This window comes from Oncorhynchus kisutch, unplaced genomic scaffold (genome assembly GCF_002021735.2).
Source record: "Oncorhynchus kisutch isolate 150728-3 unplaced genomic scaffold, Okis_V2 scaffold3689, whole genome shotgun sequence".
In the NCBI taxonomy this organism is placed as follows: Eukaryota; Metazoa; Chordata; class Actinopteri; order Salmoniformes; family Salmonidae; genus Oncorhynchus; species Oncorhynchus kisutch.
Window position 1 is genome coordinate 159,988 of NW_022265634.1, and position 20,492 is coordinate 180,479.

Sequence of the window (20,492 nt, forward strand, 5' to 3'; positions counted from 1 at the left end):
CTCCTTCCATCCTTCTCCTCTCCTATCCTCTCCTCCCTCCATTCCTCTCTTCCTTCCATTCCTCTCCTCCTTCTATCCTTGTCCTCTTCTCTCCTCTCCTATTGTCTCCTACCTCCATTCCTCTCTTCTTTCCATTCCTCTCCTCTCTCCTTACACCCTTCTCCTCTCCTCTTCTCTCCTATCCTCTCCTCTCCTCCCTCCATTCCTCTCCTCTCTCCTTCCACCCCTCTCCTCTCCTCTCCTCTCCTCTCCTCTCCTCTCCTCTCTCCTCTCCTCTCCTCTCCTCTCCTCTCCTCTCCTCTCCTCCTTCGACCCTTCTCCTCTTCTCTCCTATCCTCTCCTCTCCTCCCTCCATTCCTCTCCTCTCTCCTTCCACCCTTCTCCTCTCCTCTTCTCTCCTATCCTCTCCTCTCCTCCCTCCATTCCTCTCCTCTCCTCCTTCCATCCTTCACCTCTTCTCTCCTCCCTCCATTCCTCTCTTCCTTCCATTCCTCTCCTCTCTCCTTCCACCCTTCTCCTCTCCTCTTCTCTCCTATCCTCTCCTGTCCTCCCTCCATTCCTCTCCTCTCTCCTTCCACCCTTCTCCTCTTCTCTCCTATCCTCTCCTCTCCTCCTTCCACCCTTCTCCTCTTCTCTCTTATCCTCTCCTCTCCTCCCTCCATTCCTCTCCTCTCTCCTTCCACCCTTCTCCTCTTCTCTCCTCTCCTCTCCTCCCTCCATTCCTCTCCTCTCTCCTTCCACCCTTCTCCTCTTCTATCCTCTCTCCATCCTAGTCACAGTCGTCTCTATTCCCTCCGTCCGTCTCCTCCCTCCATCTCTCTCTTTGTTCATCTCTCTAACATGTTACCGTGTTGATTGATTTGTGATTTAAGGTTTTTCATTGGTTTAATTACATTTTATTTCTCTTACAATTTTTTTGTTTTTGTTGTTGTTTGTTTTTGTTTGTTTGTTGTCGTGTCATCGTCACGGCGATCGTATCTAGGTTTGCCGAGCACAGTCATTAACACCCAACAGTTTCAAAAGATACAGCTCGTTCCCACGCCGACGGTCGCCCCCGCCAACTCAGCGGTCGTCAACGGCAACGAAACCACGTTCCATCAGTTCCATATCCTGCCTCCTCCGCCTCCTCCACCTCCACATACCCATCAGCCACTGCTTCCACTATTCACTTCCTTTGGCTATAACAGGTCGCCCGTGACGACCCCGGGGGACACACCCCCCAACCCCCCAGGTACACGCCCCCCTCATACATTATTATTATTATTATTATCCCCAAAGCTTTAAGGGGTGATGATTACCTATCTATGATCTAATATCTGATTGGCTCACCCACTCTCACCTCTCTGAGAGCTCTTTCTGGTGAGGTCATCCCTTGAGGTTTTCGGTAAACAGTTGTTTATATCCTGGTTAAAGTTGTGGTCTATGTAAATCTGTTACAGTTTAAGTCGTTTTTTCTGTTGTCACCCCATCCATTTAAAACAAGGGTTACAGTGGGGTGTTGCTGTTGTCACCCCATCCATTTAAAACAAGGGTTACAGTGGGGTGTTGCTGTTGTCACCCCATCCATTTAAAACAAGGGTTACAGTGTAGTGTTGCTGTTGTCACCCCATCCATTTAAAACAAGGGTTACAGTGTAGTGTTGCTGTTGTCACCCCATCCATTTAAAACAAGGGTTACAGTGGGGTGTTGCTGTTGTCACCCCATCAATTTAAAACAAGGGTTACAGTGGGGTGTTGCTGTTGTCACCCCATCCATTCAAAACAAGGGTTACAGTGTAGTGTTGCTGTTGTCACCCCATCCATTTAAAACAAGGGTTACAGTGGGGTGTTGCTGTTGTCACCCCATCCATTTAAAACAAGGGTTACAGTGTAGTGTTGCTGTTGTCACCCCATCCATTTAAAACAAGGGTTACAGTATAGTGTTGCTGTTGTCACCCCATCCATTTAAAACAAGGGTTACAGTGGGGTGTTGCTGTTGTCACCCCATCCATTCAAAACAAGGGTTAGAGTGTAGTGTTGCTGTTGTCACCCCATCCATTTAAAACAAGGGTTACAGTGGGGTGTTGCTGTTGTCACCCCATCCATTTAAAACAAGGGTTACAGTGTAGTGTTGCTGTTGTCACCCCATCCATTTAAAACAAGGGTTACAGTGGGGTGTTGCTGTTGAACAAGGGTTATAGTGTAGTGTTGCTGTTGAACAAGGGTTATAGTGTAGTGTTGCTGTTGAACAAGGGTTACAGTGTTGCTGTTGAACAAGGATTACAGTGGGGTGTTGCTGTTGAACAAGGGTTATAGTGTAGTGTTGCTGTTGAACAAGGATTACAGTGATGCTGTTGAACAAGGGTTACAGTGTTGCTGTTGAACAAGGGTTACAGTGTAGTGTTGCTGTTGAACAAGGGTTATAGTGTAGTGTTGCTGTTGAACAAGGGTTACAGTGGGGTGTTGCTGTTGAACAAGGGTTATAGTGTAGTGTTGCTGTTGAACAAGGGTTACAGTGTTGCTGTTGAGCAAGGGTTACAGTGTGGTGTTGCTGTTGAACAAGGGTTACAGTCTGGTGTAATGTTGCTGTTGAACAAGGGTTATAGTGTGGTGTTGCTGTTGAACAAGGGTTATAGTGTTGTGTTGCTGTTGAACACGGGTTATAGTGTAGTGTTGCTGTTGAACAAGGGTTATAGTGGGGTGTTGCTGTTGAACAAGGGTTACAGTGTAGTGTTGCTGTTGAACAAGGGTTACAGTGTTGCTGTTGAACAAGGGTTATAGTGTTGCTGTTGAACAAGGGTTACAGTGTTGCTGTTGAACAAGGGTTACAGTGTTGCTGTTGAACAAGGGTTACAGTGGGGTGTTGCTGTTGAACAAGGGTTATAGTGTAGTGTTGCTGTTGAACAAGGGTTACAGTGTAGTGATGCTGTTGAACAAGGGTTATAGTGTAGTGTTGCTGTTGAACAAGGGTTATAGTGTAGTGTTTCTGTTGAACAAGGGTTATAGTGTAGTGTTGCTGGTGAACAAGGGTTACAGTGTAGTGTTGCTGTTGAACAAGGGTTATAGTGTAGTGTTGCTGTTGAACAAGGGTTATAGTGTAGTGTTTCTGTTGAACAAGGGTTATAGTGTAGTGTTGCTGGTGAACAAGGGTTACAGTGTAGTGTTGTGTTGAACACGGGTTATAGTGTAGTGTTGCTGTTGAACAAGGGTTATAGTGTAGTGTTGCTGTTGAACAAGGATTACAGTGTTGCTGTTGAACAAGGGTTACAGTGTAGTGTTGCTGTTGAACAAGGGTTATAGTGTAGTGTTGCTGTTGAACAAGGGTTATAGTGTTGCTGTTGAACAAGGGTTACAGTGTAGTGATGCTGTTGAACAAGGGTTACAGTGTTGCTGTTGAACAAGGGTTACAGTGGGGTGTTGCTGTTGAACAAGGGTTATAGTGGGGTGTTGCTGTTGAACAAGCGTTATAGTGTAGTGTTGCTGTTGAACAAGGGTTACAGTGTAGTGTTGCTGTTGAACAAGGGTTACAGTGTTGCTGTTGAACAAGGGTTATAGTGGGGTGTTGCTGTTGAACAAGGGTTACAGTGTAGTGTTGCTGTTGAACAAGGGTTATAGTGTAGTGATGCTGTTGAATTGTGGTCTTCCGTAGCTTGTATTTTAGTCTTCCGTAGCTTGTATTTTAGTCTTCCGTAGCTTGTGTTGTGGTCTTCCGTAGCTTGTATTTTAGTCTTCCGTAGCTTGTATTGTGGTCTTCCGTAGCTTGTATTGTGGTCTTCCGTAGCTTGTATTTTAGTCTTCCGTAGCTTGTATTGTGGTCTTCCGTAGCTTGTATTGTGGTCTTCCGTAGCTTGTGTTGTGGTCTTCCGTAGCTTCCTGTTTCACTGAGGGTTTAATAATGAGGTAACAGACATGTAAAATCCATTTCACATCCATCGCCATGGCGAAATCACCATGGCGAAAGGCCCTTGGATTGGAACCAAGCCATTTGAGACAAAAATAGAGCTCTTTGGCCACACACACCAGGGGTGCCTTGAGTCCCTGTTCTACTGTAATCCTCTCCTCCAGTCTCTAAAGGCCTCGAGTCCCTGTTCTACTGTAATCCTCTCCTCCAGTCTCTAAAGGCCTCGAGTCCCTGTTCTACTGTAATCCTCTCCTCCAGTCTCTAAAGGCCTTGAGTTCCTGTTCTACTGTAGCCCTCTCCTCCAGTCTCTAAAGGCCCTGAGTCCCTGTTCTACTGTAATCCTCTCCTCCAGTCTCTAAAGGCCCTGAGTCCCTGTTCTACTGTAACCCTCTCCTCCAGTCTCTAAAGGCCTTGAGTCCCTGTTCTACTGTAATCCTCTCCTCCAGTCTCTAAAGGCCCTGAGTCCCTGTTCTACTGTAACCCTCTCCTCCAATCTCTCAATGCCTTGAGTTCCTGTTCTACTGTAACTCTCTCTCCTGATGAACTGCAGCTCATACCGGACCTACCTTACCTTACCCTGCATATATCATCATATATCTCTTCATATATTATACATATATATGTATATTTATGTACATTCTGACACATATATATATATATCTACACAGATATACATGCATGCTACTGATCTATTTATGTACAATGGTATATAAATGTTCTCATATATCTAAGGAATATATATATACGTGATGTATATATGCGTGTGTGTCTGTGTCTGCTGTTAAGATAGGGTGAAGTTACACAAGCAGATGTAGAGTATATTCCTGGAGGTCCCCCTTACCCTCACCCCGCCCTGCACCCCCATCTGTCCTGCTGGTTGGGGATCGTGGTGGGGCTGGTTAGCCAGTTTACGATTAGCGGGTCAATGCTAGCAAAGCTAAGGTTTAGAGTTAGAGGGTGAGTGATTAACTGTTTGCAGTTAATGCTAGTTTTGCTTAATTGTTAGCTGCTAATGCTAGTTATTGGCTAACACTACATTAGCGTCAGGGTTAACCGCTAATGGTAGTTTAGCCCCAGGACTAGCAGTGATTCCTAGTTTACGGTTAGCTACTAATGCTAGTTCAGTGACAGATTTAGCTGCTAATGCTATTTTAGCCCCATGGCTAGCAGTGATGGCTAGTTTGGGGTTAGCTTCTAATGCTATTTTAGCCACAGGACTAACACTGATTCCTAGTTTAAGGTTAGCTACTAATGCTGTTTCAGTGAAAGGGTTAGCTTCTAATGCTATTTTTGCCCCAGGACTAACAGTGATTCCTAGTTTGGGGTTAGCTACTAATGCTAGTTCAAAGACAGGGTTAGCTTCTAATGCTATTTTAGCCCCAGGACTAGCAGTGATGGCTAGTTTGGGGTTAGCTACTAATGCTAGTTTAGAGGGGGTTTTAGCTGCTAATGCTAATTTAACCCCGGAGTTAGGTGCCAAGGCTAGTTTATCCCCAGGATTAGCTGATAGTTTAGCGTAGCTGGGGTTAGCGGCTACAGCTAGATTAGCGGAGCAGGGGGGATTTAGAGGTTAACAGTGGTTTCTGTGTTGAAGGTTGTCGCGGCTCAGAAGCCACCCCTCACGGTTCCCCCACCCGGTCCTGCGGCCCCCAGGGCAGCTCCAGCGAGGAGATATGGGTGCTGCGCAAGCCCGGGCCAGGTAACCCCGCCCCGCGCAGCCCTGCCTGACCCCTGACCTGTGGCGTTGTCTACAGATTGAAGCTGCCCCTAACCATAGGTCTAGATCAGATTATCCGGGCTAATACTATAGGGCAAGGCAACACAATGGCCCCTATAGGATCTGACCTAGAATCAGTGGATAGGGGCACCTTAGAGACCCTGCCATCCCTCCATTATGTCCAGAACTGAACAGAGACCAGTACCTACCTGGCAGTACCTGGTCCCTGGCTGTACTTGGCAGTACCTGGTCCCTGGCTGTGTGTGTAGGGCTGCAGTCATTATCTATCTATCTATCTATCTATCTATCTATCTATCTATCTATCTATCTATCTATCTATCCATCTATCTATCTATCTATCTATCTATCTATCTATCTATCTATCTATCTATCTATCTATCTATCTATCTATCTATCTATCTATCTATCTATCTATCTATCTATCTCTGTCTCTGTCTCTGTCTCTGTCTCTCTGTCTCTCTGTCTCTGTCTCTATCTCTCTCTCTCTCTCTCTCTCTCTCTCTCTCTCTCTCTCTCTCTCTCTCTCTCTCTCTCTGTCTCTCTCACTCTCTCTCTGTCTCTGTCTCTCTCTCTGTCTCTCTCTCTGCATGGGTCTTTAGTCTCTCTGTCAGTCATCGGGCCTGCGTCGGTCAGTGGATGTGTGTGTGTTTAAGTGTGTCAGTCACTCCGTCAATCACCTCGTCTGTCCTAGTCGTGAACCCATGCTGTTGAGTGGGCTGCTGTCCAGTGCATTGTAGCGGAGAAACACATATGATACCTGGTTCTGTGTTAACACACACCTGTGTGTGTGTGTGTTGTGTTTACCAGGTGGAGACCGAAGTAGCGTGGGGAGTTCTGGCAGTGTGACCAGTGTGAGGTCATCAGGGAGTGGTCAGAGTGCCGGGAGCTCCACCCACATTCTCCACGCGCAGGCCGAGGGGGTTAAGGTGAGGCGCGCACACACACACACACACACACACCACACACCCTTAATGTGATCACATACTTAATGCTGATCACAGTGCTGTCCTAAAGTGGACACTGTAACCGTCTATGATATAAAAATAACACTACATAACCTCTATACACTACATAACCTCTATACACTACATAACCTCTATACACTACATAACCTCTATACACTACATAACCTCTATACACTACATAACCTCTATACACTACATAACCTCTATACACTACATAACCTATATACACTACATAACCTCTATACACTACATAACCTCTATACACTACATAACCTATATACACTACATAACCTCTATACACTACATAACCTCTATACACTACATAACCTCTATACACTACATAACCTCTATACACTACATAACCTATATACACTACATAACCTCTATACACTACATAACCTCTATACACTACATAACCTATATACACTACATAACCTATATACACTACATAACCTCTATACACTACATAACCTCTATACACTACATAACCTATATACACTACATAACCTCTATACACTACATAACCTCTATACACTACATAGCCTATATACACTACATAGCCTATATACACTACATAGCCTCTATACACTACATAGCCTATATACACTACATAACCTCTATACACTACATAACCTCTATACACTACATAACCTCTATACACTACATAACCTATATACACTACATAACCTCTATACACTACATAGCCTATATACACTACATAGCCTCTATACACTACATAGCCTATATACACTACATAACCTCTATACACTACATAACCTCTATACACTACATAACCTATATACACTACATAACCTCTATACACTACATAACCTATATACACTACATAACCTCTATACACTACATAACCTCTATACACTACATAGCCTAATACACTACATAGCCTATATACACTACATAGCCTCTATACACTACATAGCCTATACACTACATAACCTCTATACACTACATAACCTCTATACACTACATAGCCTATATACACTACATAGCCTATATACACTACATAGCCTCTATACACTACATAGCCTATATACACTACATAGCCTATATACACTACATAACCTCTATACACTACATAACCTCTATACACTACATAGCCTATATACACTACATAGCCTATATACACTACATAACCTCTATACACTACATAGCCTATATACACTACATAGCCTATATACACTACATAACCTATATACACTACATAGCCTATATACACTACATAACCTATATACACTACATAACCTATATACACTACATAGCCTATATACACTACATAGCCTATATACACTACATAACCTCTATACACTACATAGCCTATATACACTACATAACCTCTATACACTACATAGCCTATATACACTACATAACCTATATACACTACATAACCTCTATACACTACATAGCCTATATACACTACATAACCTCTATACACTACATAGCCTATATACACTACATAACCTCTATACACTACATAGCCTATATACACTACATAACCTCTATACACTACATAGCCTATATACACTACATAACCTCTATACACTACATAGCCTATATACACTACATAACCTCTATACACTACATAGCCTATATACACTACATAACCTCTATACACTACATAGCCTATATACACTACATAACCTCTATACACTACATAGCCTATATACACTACATAGCCTAATATACACTACATAACCTATATACACTACATAGCCTATATACACTACATAGCCTATATACACTACATAGCCTATATACACTACATAGCCTATATACACTACATAGCCTATATACACTACATAGCCTATATACACTACATAACCTCTATACACTACATAGCCTATATACACTACATAACCTATATACACTACATACCTATACTATACACTACATAGCCTATATACACTACATAGCCTATATACACTACATAACTCTATACACTACATAGCCTATATTACACTACATAGCCTATATACACTACATAGCCTATATACACTACATAGCCTATATACACTACATAGCCTATATACACTACATAACCTCTATACACTACATAGCCTATATACACTACATAACCTATATACACTACATAGCCTATATACACTACATAACCTATATACACTACATAGCCTATATACACTACATAGCCTATATACACTACATAACCTATATACACTACATAACCTATATACACTACATAGCCTATATACACTACATAGCCTATATACACTACATAGCCTATATACACTACATAACCTATATACACTACATAGCCTATATACACTACATAGCCTATATACACTACATAGCCTATATACACTACATAGCCTATATACACTACATAGCCTATATACACTACATAACCTATATACACTACATAGCCTATATACACTACATAGCCTATATACACTACATAACCTATATACACTACATAGCCTATATACACTACATAACCTATATACACTACATAGCCTATATACACTACATAGCCTATATACACTACATAGCCTATATACACTACATAGCCTATATACACTACATACAGTGCCTTGCGAAAGTATTCGGCCCCCCTTGAACTTTGCGACCTTTTGCCACATTTCAGGCTTCAAACATAAAGATATAAAACTGTATTTTTTTGTGAAGAATCAACAACAAGCGGGACACAATCATGAAGTGGAACGACATTTATTGGATATTTCAAACTTTTTTAACAAATCAAAAACTGAAAAATTGGGCGTGCAAAATTATTCAGCCCCCTTAAGTTAATACTTTGTAGCGCCACCTTTTGCTGCGATTACAGCTGTATGTCGCTTGGGGTATGTCTCTATCAGTTTTGCACATCGAGAGCCTGATATTTTTTCCCATTCCTCCTTGCAAAACAGCTCGAGCTCAGTGAGGTTGGATGGAGAGCATTTGTGAACAGCAGTTTTCAGTTCTTTCCACAGATTCTCGATTGGATTCAGGTCTGGACTTTGACTTGGCCATTCTAACACCTGGATATGTTTATTTTTGAACCATTCCATTGTAGATTTTGCTTTATGTTTTGGATCATTGTCTTGTTGGAAGACAAATCTCCGTCCCAGTCTCAGGTCTTTTGCAGACATCAGGTTTTCTTCCAGAATGGTCCTGTATTTGGCTCCATCCATCTTCCCATCAATTTTAACCATCTTCCCTGTCCCTGCTGAAGAAAAGCAGGCCCAAACCATGATGCTGCCACCACCATGTTTGACAGTGGGGATGGTGTGTTCAGGGTGATGAGCTGTGTTGCTTTTACGCCAAACATAACGTTTTGCATTGTTGCCAAAAAGTTCAATTTTGGTTTCATCTGACCAGAGCACCTTCTTCCACATGTTTGGTGTGTCTCCCAGGTGGCTTGTGGCAAACTTTAAACGACACTTTTTATGGATATCTTTAAGAAATGGCTTTCTTCTTGCCACTCTTCCATAAAGGCCAGATTTGTGCAATATACGACTGATTGTTGTCCTATGGACAGAGTCTCCCACCTCAGCTGTAGATCTCTGCAGTTCATCCAGAGTGATCATGGGCCTCTTGGCTGCATCTCTGATCAGTCTTCTCCTTGTATGAGCTGAAAGTTTAGAGGGACGGCCAGGTCTTGGTAGATTTGCAGTGGTCTGATACTCCTTTCATTTCAATATTATCGCTTGCACAGTGCTCCTTGGGATGTTTAAAGCTTGGGAAATCTTTTTGTATCCAAATCCGGCTTTAAACTTCTTCACAACAGTATCTCGGACCTGCCTGGTGTGTTCCTTGTTCTTCATGATGCTCTCTGCGCTTTTAACGGACCTCTGAGACTATCACAGTGCAGGTGCATTTATACGGAGACTTGATTACACACAGGTGGATTGTATTTATCATCATTAGTCATTTAGGTCAACATTGGATCATTCAGAGATCCTCACTGAACTTCTGGAGAGAGTTTGCTGCACTGAAAGTAAAGGGGCTGAATAATTTTGCACGCCCAATTTTTCAGTTTTTGATTTGTTAAAAAAGTTTGAAATATCCGATAAATGTCGTTCCACTTTATGATTGTGTCCCACTTGTTGTTGATTCTTCACAAAAAAATACAGTTTTATATCTTTATGTTTGAAGCCTGAAATGTGGCAAAAGGTCGCAAAGTTCAAGGGGGCCGAATACTTTCGCAAGGCACTGTATCTATAGTTTTGTTGTTTGTTAAAAGGTCTTTGTTTAACCTTTTCATTTAATCAATTAAGTTATCAGGAAATGTATATATCTGTCCTAGCGTAGAACGGCCCTGTTTGGAGTCCTATATATCTGTCCTATATATCTGTCCTAGTGTAGAACGGCCCTGTGTGGAGTCCTATATATCTGTCCTATATATCTGTCCTAGTGTAGAACGGCCCTGTGTGAAGTCCTATATATCTGTCCTATAGTAGAACGGCCCTGTGTGGAGTCCTATATATCTGTCCTATATATCTGTCCTAGTGTAGAATGGCCCTGTGTGAAGTCCTATATATCTGTCCTATATATCTGTCCTAGCGTAGAACGGCCCTGTTTGGAGTCCTATATATCTGTCCTATATATCTGTCCTAGTGTAGAACAGCCCTGTGTGGAGTCCTATATATCTGTCCTAGTGTAGAACGGCCCTGTGTGGAGTCATATATATCTGTCCTATATATCTGTCCTATATATCTGTCCTAGTGTAGAACGGCCCTGTAAATCAACTAAAGGCTGTCTCTCTGTGTGTTGTAGCTAAACTAAAGGCTGTGTCTCTGTGTGTTGTAACTAAACTAAAGGCTGTGTCTCTCTTTGTGTTGTAACTAAACTAAAGGCTGTGTCTCTGTGTGTTGTAACTAAACTAAAGGCTGTGTCTCTCTGTGTGTTGTAGCTAAACTAAAGGCTGTGTCTCTCTGTGTGGAGTCTGTTTGGAGTCCTATATATCTGTCCTATATATCTGTCCTAGTGTAGAACAGCCCTGTGTGGAGTCCTATATATCTGTCCTAGTGTAGAACGGCCCTGTGTGGAGTCATATATATCTGTCCTATATATCTGTCCTATATATCTGTCCTAGTGTAGAATGGCCCTGTGTGGAGTCCTATATATCTGTCCTATATATCTGCCCTATATATCTGTCCTAGTGTAGAACGGCCCTGTGTGGAGTCCTATATATCTGTCCTAGTGTAGAATGGCCCTGTGTGGAGTCCTATATATCTGTCCTATATATCTGCCCTATATATCTGTCCTAGTGTAGAACGGCCCTGTAAATCAACTAAAGGCTGTCTCTCTGTGTGTTGTAGCTAAACTAAAGGCTGTGTCTCTGTGTGTTGTAACTAAACTAAAGGCTGTGTCTCTCTTTGTGTTGTAACTAAACTAAAGGCTGTGTCTCTGTGTGTTGTAACTAAACTAAAGGCTGTGTCTCTCTGTGTGTTGTAGCTAAACTAAAGGCTGTGTCTCTCTGTGTGTTGTAACTAAATTAAAGACTGTGTCTCTGTGTGTTGTAGCTAAACTAAAGGCTGTGTCTCTGTGTGTGTTGTAACTCAACTAAAGGCTGTGTCTCTGTGTGTTGTAACTAAACTAAAGGCTGTGTCTCTGTGTGTGTTGTAACTAAACTAAAGGCTGTGTCTCTGTGTGTTGTAGCTAAACTAAAGGCTGTGTCTCTGTGTGTTGTAGCTAAACTAAAGGCGGTGTCTCTGTGTGTTGTAGCTAAACTAAAGGCTGTGTCTCTCTGTGTGTTGTAGGTAAACTAAAGGCTGTGTCTTTTTGTGTTGTAACTAAACTAAAGGCTGTGTCTCTGTGTGTGTTGTAGCTAAACTAAAGGCTGTGTCTCTGTGTGTTGTAGCTAAACTAAAGGCTGTGTCTCTCTGTGTGTTGTAGCTAAATTAAGACTGTGTCTCTGTGTGTTGTAGCTAAACTAAAGGCTGTGTCTCTCTGTGTGTTGTAGCTAAACTAAAGGCTGTCTCTCTGTGTGTTGTAACTAAACTAAAGGCTGTGTCTCTGTGTGTTGTAACTAAACTAAAGGCTGTGTCTCTGTGTGTTGTAACTAAACTAAAGGCTGTGTCTCTGTGTGTTGTAACTAAACTAAAGGCTGTGTCTCTCTGTGTTGTAGCTAAATTAAAGACTGTGTCTCTGTGTGTTGTAACTAAACTAAAGGCTGTGTCTCTGTGTGTTGTAACTAAACTAAAGGCTGTGTTGTAGCTAAACTAAAGGCTGTGTCTCTCTGTGTTGTAGCTAAATTAAAGACTGTGTCTCTGTGTGTTGTAACTAAACTAAAGGCTGTGCCTCTCTGTGTGTTGTAACTAAACTAAAGGCTGTGTCTCTGTGTGTTGTAGCTAAACTAAAGACTGTGTCTCTCTGTGTTGTAACTAAACTAAAGGATGTGTCTCTGTGTGTTGTAACTAAACTAAAGGCTGTGTCTCTGTGTGTTGTAACTAAACTAAAGGCTGTCTCTCTGTGTGTTGTAACTAAACTAAAGGCTGTGTCTCTGTGTGTTGTAGCTAAATTAAAGACTGTGTCTCTGTGCGTGTTGTAGCTAAACTAAAGGCTGTGTCTCTGTGTGTTGTAACTAAACTAAAGGCTGTGTCTCTGTGTGTTGTAACTAAACTAAAGGCTGTGTCTCTCTGTGTGTTGTAACTAAACTAAAGGCTGTGTCTCTGTGTGTGTTGTAGCTAAACTAAAGGCTGTGTCTCTCTGTGTGTTGTAACTAAACTAAAGGCTGTGTCTCTCTGTGTGTTGTAACTAAACTAAAGGCTGTGTCTCTCTGTGTGTTGTAACTAAACTAAAGGCTGTGTCTCTGTGTGTGTTGTAGCTAAACTAAAGGCTGTGTCTCTCTGTGTGTTGTAACTAAACTAAAGGCTGTGTCTCTCTGTGTGTTGTAACTAAACTAAAGGCTGTGTCTCTGTGTGTTGTAACTAAACTAAAGGCTGTGTCTCTGTGTGTGTTGTAACTAAACTAAAGGCTGTGCCTCTCTGTGTGTTGTAACTAAACTAAAGGCTGTGTCTCTGTGTGTTGTAACTAAACTAAAGGCTGTGTCTCTCTGTGTTGTAGCTAAATTAAAGACTGTGTCTCTGTGTGTTGTAACTAAACTAAAGACTGTGTCTCTGTGTGTTGTAACTAAACTAAAGGCTGTGTCTCTGTGTGTTGTAACTAAACTAAAGGCTGTGTCTCTGTGTGTGTTGTAACTAAACTAAAGGCTGTGTCTCTGTGTGTTGTAACTAAACTAAAGGCTGTGTCTCTCTGTGTTGTAGCTAAACTAAAGACTGTCTATGTGTGTTGTAGCTAAACTAAAGACTGTCTCTGTGTGTTGTAGCTAAACTAAAGATTGTGTTGTTTCTCCCTGTAGCTCCTGGCTACAGTGCTGTCTCAGTCTGCCAAAGCCAAAGAGCACCTCCTGGAGCAGTCCAAGTCTGTAGAACTATCTACAGGTAGGTGTGTGTGTGTGTGTGTTACAATCTACAGGTACACATCCGTCCAGTGAGAGGGATGAGAGAGAGAGAGGGATGAGAGAGAGAGAGGGATGAGAGAGAGAGGGGGGGGGATAAAGAGAGCATCATCTGTTTCCTTTATAACGATTGAAGCAATCGCACACACACACACAACACACAACACACACACACACACAGTGGGATCTGGATCTTGGCGGCTCTGTCATCCAGATGGCCAGTAGTTAGTAGAGGAGGCCTGTGATTGGCTGACGACACCAGATACTGAGGAGGAGGTGAAACCTGATTGGTTATTCACATTGAGGGGGATTGGTTTTATAGAAAGAAATGGTGGGACAGGATTGGTTGGGTCAAATAATGAAAATATGAGTGGTTGAGCTCGACCCAACGACAGTGTGTGTTACCTCCAGGCTCCGCCTCTGCCTCTAGACAGTCGAGCCAATCAGGATGCCCGCTCCATGAAGCTCCACCCTATGATGCCACGGCAACCTGGAAGGGGGAGGGGCAAGGCGAGGGGAAGGTAAGACAGACAGTCCTCCTCTCAGAGTCATCACTCACACACTTCCTGCTTCCCTGCGTCCCTCTCCTCACCGAAACCAGTGTCCCTCTTCCCCTTCAGCACAATCTCTCACACACTCTCCACCAACGACAGAAACACACACACACACAGAACCACGGACACACACACACCCAGAACCACGGACACACAGACACACGAGAACACGGACACACAGATACACGAGAACACGCACACACAGACACACGAGAACACGGACACACAGACAGTCTCGAACACGACACACACCAAGGATGTCCAAACACTTACTCTCTCAGCTGGCCTCGTCCTTACTGCGAGCATTTGGTTGCAGCCACGACACGGTGAGTGTGTGTGTGTGTGTGTGTGTTCCGGTCTGTCTGTTCTGTTACTCCTCTGAGAGAGATTCTGTTCTATCTGTCTTCTATCCTTTCAGTTCCTCCTCCTCCATCTCTGTGTTCCTCCTCCTCCATCTCTGTGTTCCTCCTCCATCTCTGTGTTCCTCCTCCTCCATCTCTGTGTTCCTCCTCCATCTCTGTGTTCCTCCTCCATCTCTGTGTTCCTCCTCCTCCATCTCTCTGTTCCTCCTCCATCTCTGTGTTTCTCCTCCTCCATCTCTGTGTTCTTCCTCCTCCATCTCTGTGTTCCTCCTCCTCCATCTCTGTGTTCCTCCTCCATCTCTCTGTTCCTCCTCCTCCATCTCTCTGTTCCTCCTCCTCCATCTCTCTATTCCTCCTCCATCTCTGTGTTTCTCCTCCTCCATCTCTGTGTTCCTCCTCCTCCATCTCTCTGTTCCTCCTCCATCTCTGTGTCCTCCTCCTCTCTGGTTCCTCCTCCTCCATCTCTGTGTTCCTCCTCCTCCATCTCTGTGTTCCTCCTCCTCCATCTCTGTGTTCCTCCTCCTCCATCTCTGTGTTCCTCCTCCTCCATCTCTGTGTTCCTCCTCCTCCATCTCTGTGTTCCTCCTCCTCATCTCTGTGTTCCTCCTCCTCCATCTCTGTGTTCCTCCTCCTCCATCTCTCTGTTCCTCCTCCTCCATCTCTGTTCCTCCTCCTCCATCTCTCTGTTCCTCCTCCTCCATCTCTGTGTTCCTCCTCCTCCATCTCTCTGTTCCTCCTCCTCCATCTCTCTGTTCCTCCTCCTCCATCTCTCTGTTCCTCCTCCTCCATCTCTCTGTTCCTCCTCCTCCATCTCTGTGTTCCTCCTCCTCCATCTCTGTGTTCCTCCTCCTCCATCTCTGTGTTCCTCCTCCTCCATCTCTCTGTTCCTCCTCCTCCATCTCTCTGTTCCTCCTCCTCCATCTCGCTGTTCCTCCTCCTCCATCTCTGTGTTCCTCCTCCTCCATCTCTCTGTTCCTCCTCCTCCATCTCTCTGTTCCTCCTCCTCCATCTCTGTGTTCCTCCTCCTCCATCTCTGTTTCTCCTCCTCCATCTCTGTGTTCCTCCTCCTCCATCTCTGTGTTCCTCCTCCTCCATCTCTGTGTTCCTCCTCCTCCATCTCTGTGTTCCTCCTCCTCCATCTCTGTTCCTCCTCCTCCATCTCTCTGTTCCTCCTCCTCCATCTCTCTGTTCCTCCTCCTCCATCTCTCTGTTCCTCCTCCTCCATCTCTGTGTTCCTCCTCCTCCATCTCTCTGTTCCTCCTCCTCCATCTCTGTGTTCCTCCTCCTCCATCTCTGTGTTCCTCCTCCTCCATCTCTCTGTTCCTCCTCCTCCATCTCTCTGTTCCTCCTCCTCCATCTCTGTGTTCCTCCTCCTCCATCTCTCTGTTCCTCCTCCTCCATCTCTGTGTTCCCTCCTCCTCCATCTCGCTGTTCCTCCTCCTCCATCTCTCTGTTCCTCCTCCTCCATCTCGCTGTTCCTCCTCCTCCATCTCGCTGTTCCTCCTCCTCCATCTCTGTGTTCCTCCTCCTCCATCTCTCTGTTCCTCCTCCTCCATCTCTGTGTTCCTCCTCCTCCATCTCTGTTCCTCCTCCTCCTCCATCTCTGTGTTCCTCCTCCTCCATCTCTGTTCCTCCTCCTCCTCCATCTCTCTGTTCCTCCTCCTCCATCTCTGTGTTCCTCCTCCTCCATCTCTGTTCCTCCTCCTCCTCCATCTCTGTGTTCCTCCTCCTCCATCTCTGTGTTCCTCCTCCTCCATCTCTCTGTTCCTCCTCCTCCATCTCTGTGTTCCTCCTCCTCCATCTCTGTGTTCCTCCTCCTCCATCTCTGTGTTCCTCCTCCTCCATCTCTCTGTTCCTCCTCCTCCATCTCTGTGTTCCTCCTCCTCCATCTCTGTGTTCCTCCTCCTCCATCTCTGTGTTCCTCCTCCTCCATCTCTCTGTTCCTCCTCCTCCATCTCTGTGTTCCTCCTCCTCCATCTCTCTGTTCCTCCTCCTCCATCTCTCTGTTCCTCCTCCTCCATCTCTCTGTTCCTCCTCCTCCATCTCTGTGTTCCTCCTCCTCCATCTCTCTGTTCCTCCTCCTCCATCTCTCTGTTCCTCCTCCTCCATCTCTCTGTTCCTCCTCCTCCTCTCTCTGTTCCTCCTCCTCCATCTCGCTGTTCCTCCTCCTCCATCTCGCTGTTCCTCCTCCTCCATCTCTCTGTTCCTCCTCCTCCATCTCTCTGTTCCTCCTCCTCCATCTCTCTGTTCCTCCTCCTCCATCTCTGTGTTCCTCCTCCTCCATCTCTCTGTTCCTCCTCCTCCATCTCTCTGTTCCTCCTCCTCCATCTCTGTTCCTCCTCCTCCATCTCTCTGTTCCTCCTCCTCCATCTCTCTGTTCCTCCTCCTCCATCTCGCTGTTCCTCCTCCTCCATCTCGCTGTTCCTCCTCCATCTCTATTTTCCTTGTTTGCTGCCCAGGGACTTTGTGTTCTCTAAACCTCTCTGATATGAGCCTATACTATATATATATGTATACTATACTATATATATATATACACACGATACCATATTGGATATATAATATACTATATATACATTTACTATACTGGATATATACTCTAATATACTGGATATATACTATACTGTATATACACTATAATATACTGGATATATACTATACTGGAGATATACTATACTGGATATATACTATACTGGATATATACTATACTGGAGATATACTATACAATATACACGATACCATATTGGATATATAATATACTATATATACATTTACTATACTGTATATACACTATAATATACTGGATATATACTATACTGTGTATACACTATAATATACTGGATATATACTATACTGGAGATATACTATACTGGATATACACTATAATATACTGGATATATACTATACTGGATATATACTATACTGGAGATATACTATACAATATACACTATACTATATTGGATATATACTATACTATATATACATTTACTATACTGTATATACACTATAATATACTGGATATATACTATACTGGATATATACTATACTGGAGATATACTATACAATATATACTATACTATATTGGATATATACTATACTATATATACATTTACTATACTGTATATACACTATAATATACTGGATATATACTATACTGGAGATATACTATACACTATTATATACTGTATACTATATATATATATACACACTATACTATATTGGATATATAGTATACTCTATATACATTTACTATACTGGATATATACTATACTGATATGTACTATACTATACTGTATATATACAATATACTGTATATATGCTATACTATACTGTATATACACTATACTATATATATATATATATATATATATATACTGTACTATTCTGGATATATATTATACTACACTGTATATATACTGTACTAGATATATACTATACTGGATATATACTGTAATATACTGGATATACACAATACTATACTGGAAATATACTGTAATATACCCTATATATAATATACTGATCTATATATTATACTATACTGTATATATACTATACTGATATATATATATATATATTATACACTGTATATATACTACACTATACTGTAGCCTGAGCCATCTTGATCTTAGTTACCCTAGCTTAGCACCGTGTGTGTGTGTGTGTGTGTGTGTGTGTGTGTGTGTGTGTGTGTGTGTGTGTGTGTGTGTGTGTGTGTGTGTGTGTGTGTGTGTGTGTGTGTGTTGGCAGGACCAGTAAGATGGAAGTGTGTGTATGAGATAGCTTGATCAGATCACAGCCATCTAATGGACATGTTTTCCCCAGCAGGGTGTGTAGGTTCACATGGCTATCTGTTAGTTCCAGATCCTCCCTCCTCCTCCCCTCCTCTCCCCCTCCGTGTGACCCGTGGTCCAATCCTGAGCAGAGTGGGTGGGAAGAAAGGGGGGATAAGGGAGGTGCTGGTGGACTGGGCATGGCTGAGTTCTCCTGGCCTCTCTGCTGCCTCTCAGTGGACAGAGCATGATACTGCAGCTGCTTGTGATAGAGGAAGTCTCTGGAGCAGACTTCACCACATCAGAATCCTCAGAGTGGGTTGTCTAAAATCTCTGGATGTGATTGGCCAGGTCCACCCTTCCATCTTCTCCAATAGCTCACCCAGATATAGCCTGTCTTCTCCCTCCTCCATCTTCTCCAATAGCTCACCCAGACAGAGCCTGTCTTCTCCTTCCTCCATCTTCCCCAATAGCTCACCCAGACAGAGCCTGTCTTCTCCTCCCTCCATCTTCCCCAATAGCTCACCCAGACAGAGCCTGTCTTCTCCTTCCTCCATCTTCTCCAATAGGATCACCCAGACAGAGCCTGTCTTCTCCCTCCTCCATCTTCTCCAATAGGATCACCCAGACAGAGCCAGTCTTCTCCCTCCTCCATCTTCTCCAATAGCTCACCCAGACAGAGCCTGTCTTCTCCCTCATCTTCCCCAATAGCTCACTCAGATATAGCCTGTCTTCTCCCTCATCTTCTCCAATAGCTCACCCAGATATAGCCTGTCTTCTCCCTCCCTCATCTTCTCCAATCGCTCACCCAGACAGAGCCAGTCTTCTCCTTCCTCCATCTTCCCCAATAGCTCAGCCAGACAGAGCCAGTCTTCTCCCTCCTCCAATAGCTCACCCAGACAGAGCCAGTCTTCTCCCTCCTCCATCTTCTCGAATAGCTCCAGACAAAGCCAGTCTTCTCCCTCGTCCATCTTCTCCAATAGCTCACCCAGACAGAGCCTGTCTTCTCCTTCCTCCATCTTCTCCAATAGGATCACCCAGACAGAGCCAGTCTTCTCCCTCCTCCATCTTCTCCAATAGCTCACCCAGACAGAGCCTGTCTTCTCCCTCATCTTCTCCAATAGCTCACTCAGATATAGCCTGTCTTCTCCCTCATCTTCTCCAATAGCTCACCCAGATATAGCCAGTCTTCTCCCCCCCTCATCTTCTCCAATAGCTCACCCAGACAGAGCCAGTCTTCTCCTTCCTCCATCTTCCCCAATAGCTCAGCCAGACAGAGCCAGTCTTCTCCCTCCTCCAATAGCTCACCCAGACAGAGCCAGTCTTCTCCCTCCTCCATCTTCTCGAATAGCTCCAGACAAAGCCAGTCTTCTCCCTCGTCCATCTTCTCCAATAGCTCACCCAGACAGAGCCTGTCTTCTCCTTCCTCCATCTTCTCCAATAGGATCACCCAGACAGAGCCAGTCTTCTCCCTCCTCCATCTTCTCCAATAGCTCACCCAGACAGAGCCTGTCTTCTCCCTCATCTTCTCCAATAGCTCACTCAGATATAGCCTGTCTTCTCCCTCATCTTCTCCAATAGCTCACCCAGATATAGCCAGTCTTCTCCCCCCCTCATCTTCTCCAATAGCTCACCCAGACAGAGCCAGTCTTCTCCCTCCTCCATCTTCTCCAATAGCTCACCCAGACAGAGCCAGTCTTCTCCCTCCTCCAATAGCTCACCCAGACAGAGCCAGTCTTCTCCCTCGTCCATCTTCTCCAATAGCTCACCCAGACAGAGCCTGTCTTCTCCT

At 43.9% G+C, this 20,492-nt stretch overlaps 1 protein-coding gene across 7 annotated transcripts in view; it reads left to right on the top strand.

The window, feature by feature from the left end:
* LOC109885954 (caskin-1) overlaps nucleotides 1-20,492 on the top strand; it is a 134,775-nt gene that overhangs the window by 84,880 nt on the left and 29,403 nt on the right. For 4 of the 7 annotated variants that reach the window (XM_031820813.1, XM_031820815.1, XM_031820812.1 and 1 more), the window contains exons 11-15: nucleotides 983-1,231; nucleotides 5,474-5,578; nucleotides 6,425-6,543; nucleotides 13,916-13,997; nucleotides 14,426-14,535. In XM_031820813.1, the coding sequence (XP_031676673.1) occupies nucleotides 983-1,231; nucleotides 5,474-5,578; nucleotides 6,425-6,543; nucleotides 13,916-13,997; nucleotides 14,426-14,535 (665 nt within the window). The remainder of the gene's footprint in view (nucleotides 1-982; nucleotides 1,232-5,473; nucleotides 5,579-6,424; nucleotides 6,544-13,915; nucleotides 13,998-14,425; nucleotides 14,536-20,492) is intronic. The other 3 variants (XM_031820816.1, XM_031820818.1, XM_031820819.1) reach the window with 3 other exon arrangements.